Source organism: Mustela erminea, chromosome 3 (genome assembly GCF_009829155.1).
Source record: "Mustela erminea isolate mMusErm1 chromosome 3, mMusErm1.Pri, whole genome shotgun sequence".
Classification (NCBI taxonomy): Eukaryota; Metazoa; Chordata; class Mammalia; order Carnivora; family Mustelidae; genus Mustela; species Mustela erminea.
In genome coordinates, this window is record NC_045616.1 from 64,100,207 (window position 1) to 64,121,267 (window position 21,061).

A 21,061-nucleotide genomic window follows, 5' to 3' on the forward strand; every position below is an offset into this window, starting at 1 on the left:
CATAGGCAGACAGAGGCAGAGGGAGAAGCAGGCTCCCTGCCAAGCAAGGAGCCCGATGTGGGACTCCATCCCAGGACGCTGGGATCATGACCTGAGCCGAAGGCAGCCGCTTAACCAACTGAGCCACCCAGGCGTCCCTAAAAAAAAATTTTTTTTAAAGATTTTTAGGGGCACCTGGGTGGGTGAGTCAGTTGGGTGTCCAACTCTTGGTTTTGACTCAGGTCATGATCTGAGGGTGGTGGGATCAGCCTGGCCTCTGCTTGTTCCTCTCCTCTGCTCCTCCCCTGCTCACTCTCTCTCTTTCTCTCAAATGAACAAATCTTTAAAAAAAAAAAATTGAAAGATTTTTAGGTAATCCCTTCAACCAAGGTAGGGCTTGAACTCACAACCCTAAGATCAAGAGTCACTTGCGCCACCTACTGAGCCAGTCAGGTGTCCGAGCAAATGAAAAAAAAATTTTTTTTTAGGTAAGCTTGATGCCCAGTTTGGGCTCCAGCGTGGGTCTTGAATTCACAACCCTGAGATCAAGACCTGAGCTGAGATCAAGAGTTAGAACTGACTGAGCCACCCAGCACCCCAGCAAATGAAATTTTCAAATATATTTCATTCATAGCTTGTTCTGGTAGCTAATTTTCAAGAGAGTCTTTTGAGTAAGGGAAATGGTGTAATAGTAATCTTTCTTGAGCTTCATCTAGTCAGTGGTCTGTATGTTAAATGTCTCAATATTTTACTTGAATTTAAGCTGGGATTTTGTCTGTAAGAGAGTAAAAACAATACATTCTCTTAACTAGCATCCTAATTATGCTTCTTCCATCTACTACTATTTGGTTTGTGTTTTTAGTTTTACCTAAAAATTTTTAAAAATTTATTTCTTTATTTTAGAGCTTGAGAGCAGGGGGACAGGACAGAGGGAAGAAGAATGCTGAAGCAGATTCTCTGCTGAGCTCAGAGCCCCATGCAGGGCTCCATCCTAGGATCCAGAGATCCTAACCTGAGCTGAATTTAAGGAATTACTCATTATTTTCTATTTCATTGCTTATTTTTAATATAAATGAATGTTTCAAAGTTTTCTTATTTTTAAAGATTTTTTTTATTTATTTGAGAAACAGTGAGAGAGAGAGAGAGAGAGACAGCATGAAGAGGGAGAGAGGCAAGGCAGATAGAGAGGAGAAGCACATTCCTGCTGAGCAGGAACCTGATGGGTCTTGATCCCAGGACCCCAGATCACCACCAGAACAAAGGCAGATGCTCAACCAACTGAGCCACCCAGGCTCACCACAAAGTTTTCTTTTGATGTCCATTTTCAATCAGCAGGCTCAAATTGTTGTCTGTCTTGGCATAGTGTAAGTGAAGTTTCCTTAAAGTGCGGTGTTAAAATAAGTTTTTTCTATGAGTAAAGAAAGATAACATTTCATATGCTGAAACATTTGTCCTGTGTTGGTTGTTGTAGAGGATGGCATTCCCTGTGGATATGCTGGATAATTGCAGTCATGAGGAATTGGAAAATTCTGCTGAAGATTATATGTCAGATCTAAGGTGTGGGGACCCCGAAAACCCTGAATGTTTTTCTCTTCTCAATATTACGGTAAGGTGTGCAAAAATGGTTTTTGTCAACCTTTTCAGTTGAGTTTACACATGAAATCGGTATCTTATTTTTTAATCATTTAAAAATGTTAACTGATCACTTTGGAAATTTGCATCAGAAGACTGTTCAGTAAAATGGTTAAGTACTGATTGGTTAGTACAGCAGCATGATCAAGTCTTAAAAAGACACTCTATAGGTTATTGCTTAATATTTATATTTTGCCTTTAAAATTACATATAAGTTTTGCTGAGATGCCTTACTGTATTTGACGTATCTAAAATTTACTTTAGATTTGGAATTTGTGATTTTAGAAATTTATTTTTACTATTATAAAAGTTTATTTAACAAAAAAGTTCAATATGAAAATGCACACGGACCTGATTTTTGTATTGTAGTAGAACAGGTACTGTGGAGAGGGGACATGTGGAAGCAGTTGATTCTTCTGATGAACACATCCATTGTATATACTCGTTCTAAGGCTTCTAACATGATGATACTATTTCCTCATATTACCACCATTCTGATATTGTTCTGTTGCCCACTGGTTGTCATGTCCACACATTCATCTATCACAAGATTCATAAATGGATCAAACTCCCGCAATATTCCTTGGACATGTCTGCCACCATTTAATTTCATTGATAATTTCTTGTCCATAAATTTTTTCAACTCAGGAGAGTGAGCTTTGCTCATGGGGTCTACTTGGGGAGCTCAAAGATGCCTCCAAACAGAATTCGTGGCATCCCTTGGGCTCCTGTGGTGGGCCCGGCCTAGAAATTTTTTAATAAAAAAATAATCAAAACATTGAATAACACATTTTCGTGTCACAAATCTTCCTTTTTCTATCAAACTTCCTAATTAGTAAGCATGATATATTGTGATAGAAGGATTGTTAGCATTCCACTGTGAACCAGATAGTTCTTTAGCCTCTCTAGGCCTCAGAGTTTTCTCCTAGAAAATGATGTTTATTTTTATCTATCTATCTATTTATTTATTTTTAGAAAATGATGTTTAAAGGCTTCTTTAAAGTCTGTTCTTCTAAAGGCACCATATTTTATAATTATCTGAATTGTAATATCTGTAAATGGGGAATTATGGTCAGATTAATGAAGGTAGAAAAATCTTAAATCTTAAAATCTTATTTATCTCAGTGTAAAAACAAAGGTACCTTTCTGATGTCTTTTACTATAAAATGGAATCCCCCCCGAAGTTGTCTGAATTACAGACGATAAACTGTAGTTGTTTTTTAATGATTTTATGTACCATATCATGCCTTTGTTTTTATTAAAGTGTGTGGCTAGAGCACAGTGGTAATATTTGTTGAAATAAACTTAAATTTTTTAATAATAAAGTTTAAATAAACTTAAACTTAGAATTTTCCCCCAAGATAGTAAAATTCCTGCAAAAAGGAAGTCTGATTTACTTTTTTTTTGATAGTAGAAATATCTTCTATGAAATTAAGTTACATAATTAGCATTAATGTAGAGAAAGTTCAATATTTTGGTAGAAGAATGGTTTTTTGTCCCAATATTTTCTTAACAGACTTCACTAATCTCTAATCAATTGTCATTTCAGATTCCTATTAGCCTGTCAAATGTAGGCTTTGTACCTCTTTATGGTGGAGATCAGACTGAGAAAATTCTTGCTCTTTTTGCACCTGAGGACTCACTCACAGGTCTCTTTTCTGCTTAATCTTTATCAATTGAGGAACTTTTCTCCGAACAGTTATTAAAAAGTAGCTGTATGTGGGGCGCCTGGGTGGCTCAGTGGGTTAAAGCCTCTGCATTCGGCTCAGGTCATGATCCCAGAGTCCTGGGATGGAGCTCCCGCTTAGTGGCTCTCTGCTCAGCAGGGGGCCTGCTTCCTCACTCTCTGACTGCCTCTCTGCCTACTTGTGACCTCTGTCAAATAAATAAATAATATCTTTAAAAAAAAAAGTAGCTGTATGAAAGAATTTAAAAAACTGTTTCAAACTAAATTTTGGAAAATAAAATTTTCACTTGCTTATAATTAAATGTTTAATGTGTGAAATAAGATAAAGTGGTATAAAATGGGGCCACATTGTATAATAAAGTGTGGGTATATTTAAAGTTACGTGTATAAACTTTTTCAAATAATAATATATACGGTAAAGCTTAAGTGTTAATAATCATTTATTCTGTTTTAGCTGTGGCACTTTATCTTGCTGATCAGTGGTGGGCTATTGATGATATTGTGAAAACATCGGTCCCTTCTAGAGAGGGGCTTAAGCAGGTAACAAGATCCTATAATTTAAAAGTGTTTTTTCTGAGATCATTTCACAATGTTTCCCATAGACATTGATAGTTGTTGAAATTATTGAGTACTTCCCCATTTTAGTATAACCAGGTTGTATTAAACCATTTGAATTTCATTGTTGTGATGAAACTAGTAGTCTGATTGGGCTTCCTCAATATTATGTGGTTCTAAAAGTATCAGAGAATTGGGTGATACCCATGGGTCACTTGAACTGGAGTGACCTGTATTGACGTTAGCTTCCGATTTTCTCACAGGGTAGAGAAAAAGTTGTTCTGTCTGTATATTTGCCAAGGTTCTCTGTCTCTAGGAGAGACTGACCAGAAAACTTCCCTGTCAGTAGGGCCATGTCAGGTGGTCTACTCAAGTGTTCTAATCAGTGAACCAGAAGGGAGAACCTTAGTAGTATACTGCCAGACTTTCTCCTTTTTTCTGCCCCAGTCATCATTTTATCATTTACTTAGAGAAAGACACAGTGGCATGCTGATCATTTCTGCCTGCCACAGTTCTTAATGGGAGAACAGTCTGTGAAAGGCAGAATTAAGAAGCAAAGAGCATTATGAGCAAACATGATGAAAAGTAGTACCCAAGTGTTCAAACAATTAACTGCACATGTATACCATGAAAAACAAGCTAAAAGAGCATATAGGAAGATGATTGGGCTTTAGTTAATTAGAGGTAAAACCAAGGTAAGCAAAAAAGCTAATAAAAACACTTAAGCTTATATAGGCAAAGCCCCCACAGTCTTAGCAACAACTTCACTTCATTGAGTTCTGTAATATCTGCAAGTCCCAGTGGAGATTAAGGATGTGGGGCAGTTTCAAGGGCGACAACTAGAATGGCCAGAGTGCCCAAAATTGCATTAGATCAGTCTTTTCCTTTAGTTGTTCCTGTGGTATGAAATTTAGGGGAATGCCATGGCTTTCTTCAAATTTTTTTTTTAGGCTATGTGGCTCCAGGGTATCAAAGTCTAGTCTTTGGCTATGGTCAGCTCAGGATGAAGAAGAATTTTATACTGGTCAGAGCTGTTCAGGGAAGGAATGGGTTGTCCTGAAAGCTAGTGAATTTTGTCATTTCCTATGTTGTTTGGTATCTGACATCCTGTAGTGTGTAGTATGGTTATGGTGAGAGTAGAGTATGTATAGTTAATGCTTTTTTCCCCTTCACTCACCTAATTAGAGGGCACTCTTGTGCTTCTTTAAGGAGACTTGGAGAAATAAACTTTATGGATAGAATTCTTGTTTTTAGTGATGAAAGATGTCTATGGGGAAAACCCTATCATTTGATGTCAGAAAGTTGGTGAGGGGGTCCCAGTGACCATGTGGCCTTTCATGTAGGAATTGAGGCTCTGCTTCCATTCTATGATTGCCCCAAGTTTGTTTTTATCAGATTTGCTTGTGCCACTGTCATCACTCATATGATCTAGCAAGAAGGGTCTGTGGGTTTGTGTGTGGAGTGAACTGGCAATTCCTTATAGTTACACAACTAGGACATGACTGTTAAATGAAAATTTTACCTGGAAAAGATGAGAAAGGCCTTGCTCACCAAATAAGGTAATTATTCTTAAAGTCTTAGAGGATTACATGAAGCTCCCCGCCTCCGCTCCTGCTTTTTATTTACTATTGAGGCTAAAGGAGTGAAAAAGTTGAAGCAGTAGAGGTGGTGGGGCAGCAGTTAGCTTGGGGGGAGACCCCAGATCTGGGCAACTGGAAGAAAAAAGAACACACTTGAACACTGAGGAAGAGATGCAGGGCATTGGTATATTAGAATCTCGTTTTACCTGTTCTAGAATTTTGCTGAGACAGTATTTCACATAATATGTGTTTGTAGAAATGGATTATTACTCTTATGAATGATGGGTCTCATCTGTGTGATGAAGGGTTTAAGAAATCATTTTGAGGGGCACCTGGGTGGCTCAGTGGGTTAGGCCGCTGCCTTTGGCTCAGGTCATGATCTCAGGGTCCTGGGATCGAGCCCCGCATCGGGCTCTCTGCTCAGCAGGGAGTCTGCTTCCTCCTCTCTCTCTGCCTGCCTCTCTGCCTGCTTGTGATCTCTCTCTCTGTCAAATAAATAAATAAATAAATCTTAAAAAAAAAGAAATCATTTTGAGTGTATTCAAAGTGCTTTGAATACTAGTCTGAGGTGTGGAAGCAGGGAGCAAGGTAGGTAGCATTCTGAATGGATATATATCATAACTGTTGTGCCTGGTGTCTGACTCTCTTTCCAGGTGAGAACTCTTGGGGAGAGAGTGGTTCTGTACGTTCTGAATCGAATTATTTATAGAAAACAGGAAATGGAGAGAAATGAGATACCATTCCTGTGTCACAGCAGTACTGATTACGCCAAGATTCTTTGGAAGAAAGGAGAGGCCATTGGGTTTTATTCAGTTAAGCCTACAGGTGAGTCTTTAAAAGTTATTTAAACTATTTATTATGGAAACCTCCTTTTTAGACCCCATACCATATTGGTATGTTTTTGAGTGACTCTTCAGAGTTTAAATTGAGGTGATTTTACTTAATATTTCATGGGAGTATTTCTACCTTTCTCTGTAAATGAGGGTAGTTAGGAAAGTCTTGAAGAACAAAACAAAAATAAATGTTTGACAGAGGGTAAGATCTCCATGTATGTACAAAGAAAGTTGTGCATTGAGCCTCCTGTTTGACAGTCTTGACACCCTACCACATCCTTCCCTTTATTTAAAGTGTTTGATTCCTGCTGTTGTCACGGTTCTGGGCTGCTTTTAAAATAGTTGTCTACCCGTGGACCAAATGCGTAGCCTTTGTCTCCCTCACATAGCTGATTCAGCCTGGCTTATTAAGGGCAGCTTTGCTGATTACCATGAAAAACAAAATAATATATTTAGAGAATTCGAATAGCTTTGAAACTGCTAATCTATAAAGTTTGGATTTTTTTTTTTTTTTTTTGATAAACAAATAATGTATTTTTATCTCCAGGGGTACAGGTTTGTGAATCGCCAGGTTTACACACTTCACAGCACTCACCATAGCACATACCCTCCCCAATGTCCATAATCCCACTCCCCCTTCTCCCAACTCCCCTCCCCCCAGCAACCCTCAGTTTGTTTTGTGAGATTAAGAGTCACTTATGGTTTGTCTCCCTCCCGATCCCATCTTGTTTCATTTATTCTTCTCCTACTCCCCCTAACCTCCCACATTGCATCTCCACTTCCTCCTATCAGGGAGATCATATGATAGTTGTTTTTCTCTGATTGACTTACTTCACTAAGCATGATACCCTCTAGTTCCATCCACATCGTTGCAAATGGCAAGATTTCATTCCTTTTGATGGCTGCATAGTATTCCATTGTATATATACACCACATTAAAGTTTGGATTTTTGATCCTAAGACCCAACTATACCCTATTCCTAAAAGATGGGTGGTTCATTCTGCGTTACCTATTTTCCTGCCATTTCTGCTCCCTAGAGGTACTGGAGCCAGAAAGATTTAACTTGCTTTGATCCATGTACACATACACCCTACACCTTATAACCACCACAAAACAAAGTTGGCCTTTCCTGTACCTTGACCAGAAGACCTTTCATAGAGAACACTCACATTGTTTTCAGCCTTTCTCACATTTTACACCTTCCATATTCAGCCCTTTTGGTCAGATCAAGTCTAAAGATGATACTGAATTCACTCTTGGTATACAGAACAGTTGTGACTGATGCCTTAATCACAAAATTAGTACACACTTAAGATAAGAATTAGTAAATTAAAAAAAAAAAGAATTAGTGCATGCAGTTGGTGAGAAGAAGGTCACTTTTTCTCAAAAATAAAAAACTGAGATCTTTATACTTTAAACTGGTTTGCTGTTTTATTTTTTTTCCAAGATTCATTTATTTAGTGTAGAGGGAGAGAGATTGCACACCTGGGAGCAGGGGTAGAGGGAGAGGGAGAGAGAGAATCTCAAGCAGACTCCCTGATGAGTACAGAGCCTGACTTGGGGCTCAGTTCACAGCCCTAAGATCATGACCTCAGCGGAAATCAAGAGCTGAAGGCTCAGACAACTGAGCACCCAGTTACTCTAGCTGATTTGCTGATTTAATAAATACTTTGGTTCTCCTCTCATTTATTCTTGTATAAATTTGAAGTAGAATCAGTAATTTATGTAACTTCAGAAAGATCATTATACTGTGGCAGGAAAATAATGTTGGTTAAATGGAAGCATTTCATAAAAGGCATCAGTTTTTTTAAATGTTTTAATTAGTTTGGGGTTGAGATATGTTTTAATTGCATTATGCTTTATGTTATACAAGGTAATTCCCAAGGTAATTGGAGGATTTCCCCCTCTCCCCCCACTTCTCATACTGGCTCCAGGGGAGTTCTTACTGAAACCAGCTCATAAATGTTCGGAGCACGTATTAGTCTGTACTTATTTAGAGCTTAAAGTTACACAGTTAAAGGGCATAGCATTCCTCTTCAGTATTTCTGATCAGTACTTGATCCAAGAGTGTGCTTCTCTTTCTGTAACGTGCTTTTTAGGACTCCTTTCCTCTATGACCTGTCCTCTATTTTTGCTTGTTGTGGTAGTTAACTAAATTTTATATCCTTGAGTTTCCAAGTGCTACTTGTCTACCACTTTTAGCCCCTTACATACTTCTCTACTAATTGCATTACCTTCTTACTGCTTATTTTAGTTCTTTCCCACTTTAAGCTCTGGCTGTCATCTATCAGGTAACAGTGGAATTAGGTGTCTTTATACTAGCCTTTGAATTAATAACCATTTAATTCAGTCTAGAAGCATTTTTTTAAAGGAAACCCAGATGTACAATATTTTGAAAAAATTGTCCAAAACAAATACTAAAACATTTTGTGGTAGAAGTATTCCTAATATATGTTTCAGGGGAAAAAAACTGTACCAGTAACAAAAAGATTAAATCTTTATTAAGCAGATTTGGCGTTGAATGAGAGCCTTATGGTGTAACTTACTATTTATGATTTTTTTTTTTTTTAAAGATTTTATTTATTTATTTAACAGAGAGAGATTACAAGTAGGCAGAGAGGCAGGCAGAGAGAGAGAGGAGGAAGCAGGCTCCCTGCTGAGCAGAGAGCCCGATGCGGGACTCGATCCCGGGACCCCGAGATCATGACCCGAGCCGAAGACAGCGGCTTAACCCACTGAGCCACCCAGGCACCCTACTATTTATGATTTTTAAATCAAATAGCAAATCATTATATTGGGATCATCTTTGGGATGTAAAAAAGAGTTTTGATGTATAAAAGGAGACTGTTGGTGTCAAATCCCATTACAGTACAGTTAAATTTAAGAAACTACATAAGTTCTTTTTAGCCTGTACTAAAGAGATCATTGTGGGGGACATAGAGATGTTTGTATGTTTTTGGGTTAGGTAGATGTCAAATTATTAAAAATAGTTCTTCACAGTAGATTGTTGTATGAAATCTGGCACCTGACTCTGAGGGAGCTCACAGAATTGATTAATGTCCATCATAACAAAAGGTTTTCTGGTCTCTTCTATGGTTGTTAAACACTTTGATCTATTAAAAAAATGGAATAGTATTAATGCTAAACCTTGTCTCCTTCTGGTATTAAGTAATTTTCGCTCATGGAATCATAAACCAAAAAAAAAAAAAAAAAAGCTCCATTTGTTTCATAGGAGATGTATGTTTATATTTTTGTACAGGTAGGCTTGGCAGTGAAGAATGGTTGGATAATAAATATGTAATTCAGGTATAAAAATATATTATATCAGGATAACATTCTGTAGAATAAGTACAATAGAAATAGAAGTTCAAGAAAAAGGAACATAAAATTTTTTTTTTAAGATTTTATTTACTTGACAGAGATTAGATAACAAGTGGGCAGAGAGGCAGGCAGAGAGAGAGAGGGGAAGCAGGCTCCCTGCTGAGTAGAAAGCCCGATGCGGGGCTTGATCCCAGGACCCTGAGATCATGACCTGAGCGAATGGCAGAGGCTTAACCCACTGAGCCACCCAGGTGCCCCGGAACATTACAAAAATTCTTGAGTGTTAAGGAGGTTAGTTCAATAGTAAAGGAATAGTTTGTTCAGTGGATGATGAGGGTCATCAAAGTAATAATAGTTTTTAGGGTCCATTTGATACATTTAGAAGAGTGATAAAATAATTTTTATCTTTAATATTGTTTGTTAATTGAAAAGAGAAAAATAGTGTATTTACATAGAGCATCATGACAGACACCGTGTTTACTAGATCACAGTTAATACCGCCAGGAATAAGACCCATCAGTATCATGGACTCCTGATCTCTAATGTACTGAGAAGGGCATAACATCTTTTTTAAAAAAAAAAAATTTTTTTTTTTTTAAATTTCTTTTCAGCGTAACAGTATTCATTGCTTTTGTACCACACGCAATGCTCCATGCAATATGTGCCCTTGTTCCCCCGACCTCCTACCCCCTGCCCCTTCAAAACCCTCAGGTTGTTTTTCAGTGTCCATAGTCTCTCATGGTTCACCTCATAACATCATTGTTGGTATTTTTTTTTTTTTTTTTTATATTTAATTTATTTTTTATTTTTTTTTTATTTCCAGCATAACAGTATTCATTATTTTTGCACCACACCCCGTGCTCCATGTAATCCGTGCCCTCTATAATACCCACCACCTGGTACCCCAACCTCCCACCCCCCGTCCCTTCAAAACCCTCAGATTGTTTTTCAGAGTCCATAGTCTCTCATGGTTCACCTCCCCTTCCAATTTCCCCCAACTCCCTTCTCCACTCTAAGTCCCCATGTCCTCCATGCTATTTGTTATGCTCCACAAATAAGTGAAACCATATGATAATTGACTCTCTCTGCTTGACTTATTTCACTCAGCATAATCTCTTCCAGTCCCGTCCATGTTGCTACAAAAGTTGGGTATTCATCCTTTCTGATGGAGGCATAATACTCTATCCCCAGGGGTACAGGTCTGTGAATCACCAGGTTTACACACTTCACAGCACTCACCAAAGCACATACCCTCCCCAATGTCCATAATCCCACCCCCTTCTCCCAAACCCCCTCCCCCCAGCAACCCTCAGTTTGTTTTGTGAGATTAAAAGTCACTTATGGTTTGTCTCCCTCCCAATCCCATCTTGTTTCCTTTATCTTCTCCTACCCACTTAAGCCCCCATGTTGCATCACCACTTCCTCATATCAAGGAGATCATATGATAGTTGTCTTTCTCTGCTTGACTTATTTCGCTAAGCATGATACGCTCTAGTTCCATCCATGTTGTCGCAAATGGCAAGATTTCATTTCTTTTGATGGCTGCATAGTATTCCATTGTGTATATATACCACATCTTCTTGATCCATTCATCTGTTGATGGACATCTAGGTTCTTTCCATAGTTTGGCTATTGTGGACATTGATGCTATAAACATTCGGGTGCACGTGCCCCTTTGGATCACTACGTTTGTATCCTTAGGGTAAATACCCAATAGTGCAATTGCTGGGTCATAGGGCAGTTCTATTTTCAACATTTTGAGGAACCTCCATGCTGTTTTCCAGAGTGGCTGCACCAGCTTGCATTCCCACCAACAGTGTAGGAGGGTTCCCCTTTCTCCGCATCCTCGCCAACATCTGTCATTTCCTGACTTGTTGATTTTAGCCATTCTGACTGGTGTGAGGTGATATCTCATTGTGGTTTTGATTTGTATTTCCCTGATGCCGAGTGATATGGAGCACTTTTTCATGTGTCTGTTGGCCATCTGGATGTCTTCTTTGCAGAAATGTCTGTTCATGTCCTCTGCCCATTTCTTGATTGGATTATTTGTTCTTTGGGTGTTGAGTTTGCTAAGTTCTTTATAGATTCTGGACACTAGTCCTTTATCTGATATGTCATTTGCAAATATCTTCTCCCATTCTGTCAGTTGTCTTTTGATTTTGTTAACCGTTTCCTTTGCTGTGCAAAAGCTTTTGATCTTGATGAAATCCCAATAGTTCATTTTTGCCCTTGCTTCCCTTGCCTTTTGCGTTGTTCCTAGGAAGATGTTGCTGCGGTTGAGGTCAAAGAGGTTGCTGCCTGTGTTCTCCTCAAGGATTTTGATGGATTCCTTTCGCACATTGAGGTCCTTCATCCATTTTGAGTCTATTTTTGTGTGTGGTGTAAGGAAATGGTCCAATTTCATTTTTCTGCATGTGGCTGTCCAATTTTCCCAGCACCATTTATTGAAGAGGCTGTCTTTTTGCCATTGGACATTCTTTCCTGCTTTGTCGAAGATTAGTTGACCATAGAGTTGAGGGTCTATTTCTGGGCTCTCTATTCTGTTCCATTGATCTATGTGTCTGTTTTTGTGCCAGTACCATGCTGTCTTGATGACGACAGCTTTGTAATAGAGCTTGAAGTCCGGAATTGTGATGCCACCAACGTTGGCTTTCTTTTTCAATATCCCTTTGGCTATTCGAGGTCTTTTCTGGTTCCATATAAATTTTAGCATTATTTTTCCATTTCTTTGAAAAAGATGGATGGTACTTTGATAGGAATTGCATTAAATGTGTAGATTGCTTTAGGTAGCATAGACATTTTCACAATATTTATTCTTCCAATCCAGGAGCATGGAACATTTTTCCATTTCGTTGTGTCTTCCTCAATTTCTTTCATGAGTACTTTATAGTTTTCTGAGTATAGATTCTGTGTCTCTTTGGTTAGGTTTATTCCTAGGTATCTTATGGTTTTGGGTGCAATTGTAAATGGGATTGACTCCTTAATTTCTCTTTCTTCTGTCTTGCTGTTGGTGTAGAGAAATGCAACTGATTTCTGTGCATTGATTTTATATCCTGACACTTTACTGAATTCCTGTATAAGTTCTAGCAGTTTTGGAGTGGAGTCTTTTGGGTTTTCCACATATAGTATCATATCATCTGCGAAGAGTGATAATTTGACTTCTTCTTTGCCGATTTGGATGCCTTTAATTTCCTTTTGTTGTCTGATTGCTGAGGCTAGGACCTCTAGTACTATGTTGAATAGCAGTGGTGATAATGGACATCCCTGCCGTGTTCCTGACCTTAGCGGAAAAGCTTTCAGTTTTTCTCCATTGAGAATGATATTTGCGGTGGGTTTTTCATAGATGGCTTTGATGATATTGAGGTATGTACCCTCTATCCCTACACTTTGAAGAGTTTTGATCAGGAAGGGATGCTGTACTTTGTCAAATGCTTTTTCAGCATCTATTGAGAGTATCATATGGTTCTTGTTCTTTCTTTTATTGATGTGTTGTATCACATTGACTGATTTGCGGATGTTGAACCAACCTTGCAGCCCTGGAATAAATCCCACTTGGTCGTGGTGAATAATCTTTTTAATGTACTGTTGAATCCTATTGGCTAGTATTTTGTTGAGTATTTTCGCATCTGTGTTCATCAAGGATATCGGTCTATAGCTCTCTTTTTTGGTGGGATCCTTGTCTGGTTTTGGGATCAAGGTGATGCTGGCCTCATAAAATGAGTTTGGAAGTTTTCCTTCCATTTCTATTTTTTGGAACAGTTTCAGGAGAATAGGAATTAGTTCTTCTTTAAATGTTTGGTAGAATTCCCCCGGGAAGCCGTCTGGCCCTGGGCTTTTGTTTGTTTGGAGATTTTTAATGACTGTTTCAATCTCCTTACTGGTTATGGGTCTGTTCAGGCTTTCTATTTCTTCCTGGTTCAGTTGTGGTAGTTTATATGTTTCTAGGAATGCATCCATTTCTTCCAGATTGTCAAATTTGTTGGCGTAGAGTTCCTCATAGTATGTTCTTATAATAGTTTGTATTTCTTTGGTGTTAGTTGTGATCTCTCCTCTTTCATTCATGATTTTATTTATTTGGGTCCTTTCTCTTTTCTTTTTGATAAGTCGGGCCAGGGGTTTATCAATTTTATTAATTCTTTCAAAGAACCAGCTCCTAGTTTCGTTGATTTGTTCTATTGTTTTTTTGGTTTCTATTTCATTGATTTCTGCTCTGATCTTTATGATTTCTCTTCTCCTGCTGGGCTTAGGGTTTCTTTCTTGTTCTTTCTCCAGCTCCTTTAGGTGTAGGGTTAGGTTGTGTACCTGAGACCTTTCTTGTTTCTTGAGAAAGGCTTGTACCGCTATATATTTTCCTCTCAGGACTGCCTTTGTTGTGTCCCACAGATTTTGAACCGTTGTATTTTCATTATCATTTGTTTCCATGATTTTTTTCAATTCTTCTTTAATTTCCCGGTTGACCCATTCATTCTTTAGAAGGATGCTGTTTAGTCTCCATGTATTTGGGTTCTTTCCAAACTTCCTTTTGTGGTTGAGTTCTAGCTTTAGAGCATTGTGGTCTGAAAATATGCAGGGAATGATCCCAATCTTTTGATACCGGTTGAGTCCTGATTTAGGACCGAGGATGTGATCGATTCTGGAGAATGTTCCATGTGCACTAGAGAAGAATGTGTATTCTGTTGCTTTGGGATGAAATATTCTGAATATATCTGTGATGTCCATCTGGTCCAGTGTGTCGTTTAAGGCCTTTATTTCCTTGCTGATCTTTTGCTTGGATGATCTGTCCATTTCAGTGAGGGGAGTGTTAAAGTCCCCTACTATTATTGTATTATTGTTGATGTGTTTCTTTGATTTTGTTATTAATTGGTTTATATAGTTGGCTGCTCCCACGTTGGGGGCATAGATATTTAAAATTGTTAAATCTTCTTGTTGGACAGACCCTTTGAGTATGATATAGTGTCCATCCTCATCTCTTATTATAGTCTTTGGCTTAAAATCTAATTGATCTGATATAAGGATTGCCACTCCTGCTTTCTTCTGATGTCCATTAGCATGGTAAATTCTTTTCCACCCCCTCACTTTAAATCTGGAGGTGTCTTCGGGCTTAAAATGAGTTTCTTGGAGGCAACATATAGATGGGTTTTGTTTTTTTATCCATTCTGATACCCTGTGTCTTTTGACAGGGGCATTTAGCCCATTAACATTCAGGGTAACTATTGAGAGATATGAATTTAGTGCCATTGTATTGCCTGTAAGTTGACTGTTACTGTATATGGTCTCTGTTCCTTTCTGATCTACCACTTGTAGGCTCTCTCTTTGCTTAGAGGACCCCTTTCAATATTTCCTGTAGAGCTGGTTTGGTATTTGCAAATTCTTTCAGTTTTTGTTTGTCCTGAAAGCTTTTAATCTCTCCTTCTATTTTCAATGATAGCCTAGCTGGATATAGTATTCTTGGCTGCATGTTTTTCTCGTTTAGTGCTCTGAAAATATCATGCCAGCTCTTTCTGGCCTGCCAGGTCTCTGTGGATAAGTCAGCTGCCAATCTAATATTTTTACCATTGTATGTTACAGACTTCTTTTCCCGGGCTGCTTTCAGGATTTTCTCTTTGTCACTGAGACTTGTAAATTTTACTATTAGGTGACGGGGTGTGGGCCTATTCCTATTGATTTTGAGGGGCGTTCTCTGAACCTCCTGAATTTTGATGCTCGTTCCCTTTGCCATATTGGGGAAATTCTCCCCAATAATTCTCTCCAGTATACCTTCTGCTCCCCTCTCTCTTTCTTCTTCTTCTGGAATCCCAATTATTCTAATGTTGTTTCGTCTTATGGTGTCACTTATCTCTCGAATTCTCCCCTCGTGGTCCAGTAGCTGTTTGTCCCTCTTTTGCTCAGCTTCTTTATTCTCTGTCATTTGGTCTTCTATATCACTAATTCTTTCTTCTGCCTCATTTATCCTAGCAGTGAGAGCCTCCATTTTTGATTGCACTTCATTAATAGCTTTTTTGATTTCAACTTGGTTAGATTTTAGTTCTTTTATTTCTCCAGAAAGGGCTTTTATATCTCTCGAGAGGGTTTCTCTAATATCTTCCATGCCTTTTTCGAGCCCGGCTAGAACCTTGAGAATTGTCATTCTGAACTCTAGATCTGACATATTACCAATGTCTGTATTGATTAGGTCCCTAGCCTTCGGTACTGCCTCTTGTTCTTTTTTTTGTGTTGAATTTTTCCGTCTTGTCATTTTGTCCAGATAAGAGTATATGAAGGGGCAAGTAAAATACTAAAAGGGTGGCAACAACCCCAGGAAAAAATGCTTTAACCAAATTAGAAGAGATCCAAAATCGTGAGGGGGGAGAAAGGGGATAAAAAGAGGTTCAAAAAGGAATAAACAAAAAAAAAAAGAAAAAAGAAAAAAAAAGAAAAGAAAAGAATTAAAAAAAAAAAAAAAAGGAAAACACCTAAGAAAAATGTAAAAAAGAAAAAATATATATATTAGATAAACTAGTAAAAAATCGTTAAAAAAGAAAAAGGTAACAGTTAAAAAAAAAAAAAAATTTTACCCGAAGGCGAGGAAAAAAAAAAAAAAAAAATGAAAAAGAAAAAAATTAAATTAACTGCAAGACTAAAAAAAAATCACAGGGAAAAAGCCATGAGTTCCGTGCTTGGCTTTCTCCTCCTCCGAATTCTGCTGCTCTCCTTGGTATTGAAACCGCACTCCTTGGTAGGTGAACTTGGTCTCGGCTGGATTTCTTGTTGATCTTCTGGGGGAGGGGCCTGTTGTAGTGATTCTCAAGTGTCTTTGCCCCAGGCGGAATTACACCGCCCTTACCCGGGGCCGCCCTTACCCGGGGCCGGGGTGAGTAATCCGCTCGGGTTTGCTTTCAGGAGCTTTTGTTCCCTGAGCGCTTTCCGTAGAGTTCCGGAGGACGGGAATACAAATGGCGGCCTCCTGGTCTCCGGCCCGGAGGAGCCGAGAGCCCAGGGCCGCACTCCTCAGTGCGCCCTCAGAGAACAGCGCCCAGTTACTCCCGTCTGCCTGACCTCCGGCCGCGCTCCGAGCTCTCCGAGCCTGCGACCAGTTCAAGGTAACACCGAGCTGTGAGCTTACTGTCGGCTCTGTCTCTGTAGCCGGCTTTCCCGTTCCAATACCCGCAAGGTCTGCGACACTCAGACACCCCTGTTCCTTCTGTGACCCTGCGGGACCTGAGGCCACGCTGAACCCGCGTGGGCTTCGCCCCGGTTTAGCCTCTGGAGCGATGTCCCTCAGCGGAACAGACTTTTAAAAGTCCTGATTTTGTGCACCGTTGCTCCGCCGCTTGCCGGGAGCCGGCCCCTCCCCCCGGGGTCTATCTTCCCGTCACTTTGGATTCACTTCTCCGCCGGTCCTACCTTTCAGAAAGTGGTTGTTTTTCTGTTTCCAGAATTGCTGTTCTTCTTCTCTTCGATCTGCCGATGGATTTTCAGGTGTTTGCAATCTTTAGATAAGCTATCTAGCTGATCTCCGGCTAGCTGAAGCAGTCTCAGCCTGCTACTTCTCCGCCATCTTGACTCCTCCCTCTCATTTTTGGTATTTTTGTCCAAAACCCATAACCTTAATTTTATAATGAGAGGACATTAGACAAAGCCAAACTGAAGGTTATCTACAAAATAACTGATTAGTAATCTCTAAAAGTGTCAAAATCATGAAAGATGAAGGTGGAGTAATTATCAAAGATCAGAACTAAAAAGATACTAAATTAAATCAAGTGTGGAATCCTGATTGGATTCTGAAACAGAAAAAAAGCGTTAGTGGCAAAATTGGTGAATTTTGAATAAGGTCTGTAGTCAGTAGTACTTTGTCAATATTCATTTTCCTGTTTTGATAATAGTACTTTGGTTGTGTAAGATGTTAACATTAGGGAAGCTGGATGAGGGTATATGGGACTCTGTATTTTTGCGACTGTTTTATGAGTCTAAAATTTTAAGATAGTTTCTTAAAAGTGGATCAGGGAGGCAAGTCACAGGACTGCTTTTTTTCTTTGCAGTCTAAGAGGGCTATTGTGCTCTAAACAATGTACACATTAAACTTTGATTAAAAACTAAAAGTGGGGGGGGGGGCGCCTGGGTAGCTCAGTGGGTTAAAGCCTCTGCCTTCAGCTCAGGTCGTGATCTCAGGGTCCTGGGATCAAGCCCCGCATCAGGCTCTCTGCTCAGTGGGGAGCCTGCTTCCCCCTCTCTCTCTGCCTGCCTCTCTTCCTACTTGTGATTTCTGTTTGTCAAATAAATGGGTAAAATCTTTAAAAACAAAAAAAACACCTAAAAGTGAACATTTAGAAAAGTGGAACTATATCTAGAATCTTATCAATGTCTACTGCAAAACTGGCTGAACTTTTTAAGTCCTCACAGGATCTGTAATGATAAAAGGGCTGTGGTAAGTACGGAATTGCTAATGAGATATATCACATGCTGCTGAAAAGCGGGTAGCCCCTTTGTTAATTCAGTGGAAATTTTATAACTCTTTGCCCTATGTCAAGAAATAGAGAAGGTGAAAATTTGTGTAGATCAGGTACCACATTTAATATAGATGAGCTGGAGGGAACAAAATTGAGGACACCCATTAGCTGCTGTTTTAGAATTGTCCATTATTATCTGCCTTCAAGTATGAACCATCTTGATCAATTCGAAAACCTGTATTTTGTGAAAGCCCAACTAAAGAACCGTACGAAGGAAATACAGTCTAATAAACAGGTACAGTAAATCATATTGTTGAGTCACAAGGGATTTACAGTCACTGCTGAGAGACACGTTTTTGGTTTTTGTAATCCTCATTTGAAGTAATTCATAATGAAAGTGTTTTTCCCTCTCATCATTTGCTAGTCAGCTTTCCTTGTGATTTTTAGACTTTTTAACAGAACTGTGTCTGTGATCTTCCCTCCTTTTGGACAAATCGCTCATGTCCTATTCACTGAAATTCAGCTCTCTAGCCCTTCTGTTTAAAGATTTTTTTTAAAAAGGAATATCAAAACTGATATAAAATGATAAAGACTAGTAGTACAGCTAAAGGCAAAACATTAGAAGTTTGTGTTGGAAGAATGAGGTTATATTGTAGGGTCTTGAGTCTGTCTAGGTGTAATCCTTTTTTTTGAAGGAAATGAGCAAAGACATGGAAAGTCCCAGCAACTCTTTGGCTACCTGAAATGTGTCATTTGGAAATGGTTACTTTGTTTGCATGTGAATTTCTAGCCACCTGAAGGGCCACTTGCTTTCCAATAAGCATTCTCTTATGAGGGTGATTGCATCTCTTAGGGCTGATTGCATTGTCAGTGTAGACACAAAGATAGCTGGTCTTGCGTTCCTGTGCCTTCAAAGCACCAAAAATTTTGAGGATGAAACAGGAAATTACAGTCATTAAATAACTACTTATAATTCAGTTTGATAAATGCTGTATTTGAGGTATCAATAACAGTAGTCATTGAAAAATGGAACAGCAAGTTTTGCCTAGAGGAAGGTGTCACTGAGAAAGTGCTATTTAAAAGTGGCTTTGCCTCCTCTCTCTCTCTGCCTGCCTCTCTGCCTACTGTGATCTCTCTCTGTCTGTCAAATAAATAAATAAAATCTTTTTAAAAAAGCGGGGGTGGGGGGGTGGTGCCTGGGTGGCTCAGTGGGTTAAGCCTCAGCCTTCGGCTCAGGTCATGATCCCGGGGTCCTGGGATCAAGCCCCACGTTGGGCTCTCTGCTCAGCAGGGAGCCTGCTTCCTCCTCTCTCTCTGCCTACCTCTCTGCCTATTGTGATCTCTCTCTGTCTGTCAAATAAATAAATAAAATCTTAAAAATAAATAAATAAAAGTGGCTTTGAAGGGGAAGGAGAATGTCAGTAGGCAGAGAAGAGGGAAGGGAAAGAACAGTCTTGGTGAACATATAAATGGAATAGAAATATATGAAAGAAGTCAGAGTCATGAAAGTTCAAGGTGTAGTTGGAATGCCACCTTAGGTAAGCTAAAGGACTTTTAGGATAAGCTAAAGGACTAAAGGATAGCGATAGAGTGGGAAGAGGTAAAGATGGAGGGTCCTCTTATTTTATTTTATTTTTTTATTTTATTTATTTAAAATAAAATCTTATTTTATTTTTATTTTATTGAGAGAGGGAACACAAGGGGGGGTGGTGGGAGAGGGAGAGGCAGGCTTTCTGTGGAGCATGGACCCGGATGTGGGGCTTGATCCTGGAACACTGGGATCATGACCTGAGCTGAAGGAAGACACTTAATGACTGAGCCAACCAGGCGTCCCGGAGGGTCTTCTTATGAAGGGTCTTAAATGCCATAAAGAAGTAAGTTTGGAATTTCACTGGCAAAGGAGCTATCAGTGAATTTTATGTGGAGATAACAATTAAATATTTTAGTGAAGTAATTTTTTTAAACATTTACTTATTTGAGAGAGAGAGAGAGAGTGCACAAGCATGTGGAGTGGCAGAGGGAAAGGGAGAAGCAGGCTCCCCACTGAGCAGGGAGCCCACCACAGAGCTCAGTCCCCAGACCCTGAGATCATAACTTGAGCCAAAGGCAGATGCTTAACCTACTGAGCCACCCAGGCTCCCCAGTGAGATAATTTTTTGTAGGGCTTTGTGATTGGGTAGGGAAACTGTGTTCTGAAATCAGGGAAGTCTGTTATTTGGAGCTATTTTAGTAGTCCAGGTGAAAGAAGGACTTACACTAGGAATGTAGCAATAGGGACAGAGAAGGAAAGATTTGAGGGAGATTTTTGGGTGGACAGAGTACCCTGACTCTAATGTCTGTATGTCCAAAGGGAGGAAGGGTAACCAGTGGTGACTTCTGGGGATTTTGGCTTGAGTGCGTAAGTGGGAGGGTGTTAAGATTGGGAATACAGGAGGAGGAGTGGATTTGGTAATACTGGAGTTCAGTTTTGACATGCAAAGTTCTATGACCCTAAGGGACAGTAAGTAGAGATACAATGTAAGAAGTGTAACTTTGATCACATGGGGGAGGTTTGGATTTTGACAAAAGTTACTGTAATTAAAAAAAAGTTAACTAATTTTATATATATTTATTTATGATTTTATGATTTTATTTTTAAGTAATCTCTACACCCAGCATGGGGCTTGAACTCAGAACTCCCAAGATCAAGAGTTGCAGGCTTCACCAACTGAACTAGCCAGGTGCCTCAGAAGTCAGTGTAACTTTGAGATGTAGATGAGATCAGTCAAAACTCTTTTATATAAAGTGAGTGTTCATGAATATTGGTGTAAGGATATAAGTTACTGGAAACAGCCTGAGATAACCAAATGTAACTGTGGAGGGAGTCTGCCAGCAAAAGGTACTAGCTCATTGATTTCCTGACAGTTAAAAAGGAAGTGTTAATCTACCAGAAGATAAGAGAAAGGGGAAAGTTAGCTGAGGCTGCCGACTATTGACCAGAGATTTGTGCTTTCTCTTCTGTATTCTAGTCATTGGCCAGTAGCTGTCCAGTCAGGGATTATGTTTTC

At 39.2% G+C, this 21,061-nt stretch overlaps 2 protein-coding genes across 5 annotated transcripts in view; one reads left to right on the forward strand and one right to left on the reverse strand.

Moving 5' to 3' along the window:
• FAM169A (family with sequence similarity 169 member A) overlaps positions 1–21,061 on the forward strand; it is a 77,423-nt gene that overhangs the window by 15,627 nt on the left and 40,735 nt on the right. For all 4 annotated transcript variants that reach the window (XM_032335961.1, XM_032335964.1, XM_032335963.1 and 1 more), the window contains exons 2-5: positions 1,451–1,585; positions 3,161–3,260; positions 3,753–3,838; positions 6,087–6,258. In XM_032335961.1, the coding sequence (XP_032191852.1) occupies positions 1,454–1,585; positions 3,161–3,260; positions 3,753–3,838; positions 6,087–6,258 (490 nt within the window). In that variant the 5' untranslated portion in view covers positions 1,451–1,453. The remainder of the gene's footprint in view (positions 1–1,450; positions 1,586–3,160; positions 3,261–3,752; positions 3,839–6,086; positions 6,259–21,061) is intronic.
• LOC116586245 (small nuclear ribonucleoprotein G-like) lies at positions 1,997–2,349 on the reverse strand. Its single transcript, XM_032335967.1, has one exon. It carries the CDS (start codon positions 2,276–2,278, stop codon positions 2,090–2,092), a length of 189 nt encoding a protein of 62 aa, XP_032191858.1. The 5' UTR covers positions 2,279–2,349; the 3' UTR covers positions 1,997–2,089.

What these genes read in the sequence shown, in the direction of transcription:
- LOC116586245 (XM_032335967.1), bottom strand. Translation starts at nt 2,278, where the DNA reads ATGAGCAAAGCTCACTCTCCTGAGTTGAAAAAATTTATGGACAAGAAA.